General features: G+C 31.2%; 1 protein-coding gene across 1 annotated transcript in view; it reads right to left on the reverse strand.

The window, feature by feature from the left end:
- Positions 1–785, reverse strand: part of FOMMEDRAFT_75705 (NAD-binding protein) — a gene marked incomplete at both ends in the record, with an annotated part of 2126 nt that extends 1341 nt beyond the window's left edge. The window contains one exon of the mRNA XM_007262998.1: positions 516–785. Coding sequence (XP_007263060.1) covers positions 516–785 — 270 coding nt within the window. The remainder of the gene's footprint in view (positions 1–515) is intronic.
- Positions 786–890: the final 105 nt, after the last annotated feature.

The following is an 890-nucleotide window of genomic DNA, read 5'->3' on the forward strand; positions in this document are numbered from 1 at the left end:
CCTTTCTTTCTCTCTTTTCGTGTCTGCATGATCGTTTCACAAGTACAATATTATTAGAATGAAATGTAGTAGAAATAAATCAATGCAAGCATATTAAAATGTAAATACTTAATTATAAGAGGAAAAAGAGAGAAATAAATGAATACCTGGATTGTAAAATATTATAACTATTTTGAAGCCTTGTAAAGCTCTTATAAAGTATAATAATATCTAACAATATACAAAGTACTTTTAAAGCTTTACATTAGATTGTATATATTATAAAACTATATTACTCTTGTTAAAATACAAAGTTCTTTTAATATCTTTTCATTTTAGGAGGTTGGATATAAGTTCATTTACATATTGTCAATACTTATAAACCTTATTCATATTAACAATTTGTACATACCTTTTTGTATCTTATATAGCTTTTTATAATTTTCTCATTTTAAGAGGTTGGATATATGGTCTTTTATATTTTTTAGAAAATTTATATAATTTATATGTTTATAAGGTAATATAAGCCTTAAGACTTTTTCCTGATGATTCTCGACTAGAGCGACAACATCAGGTTCAGAGGATACGTCACCTGGGACGGCAATTGCACGTCGGCCCTTTTTGCGAACCTCTTCAACGACAATATCCAGCTCTTTCTTCTTTGCCGGTATATCATTGATGGTAACATCAAAACCATTGTCCGCCAATCTATGGACGATAGCATAGCCTATTCCTTGTGCACCACCCATGACAACTGCAACCTTCAGCACGTAGCTTTCAAATGAGACCTGTGGGACTGAACTCATTGTGAGTACAGTTGAAAATATCTTATTACATAACGTCGGGAGAGGCCTCAGACCTATGCAATATGAGCAATATGTATTATAGTAACTGTGCGAAAACATTACTTA

The sequence above is a fragment of the Fomitiporia mediterranea genome (genome assembly GCF_000271605.1).
Source record: "Fomitiporia mediterranea MF3/22 unplaced genomic scaffold FOMMEscaffold_2, whole genome shotgun sequence".
In the NCBI taxonomy this organism is placed as follows: Eukaryota; Fungi; Basidiomycota; class Agaricomycetes; order Hymenochaetales; family Hymenochaetaceae; genus Fomitiporia; species Fomitiporia mediterranea.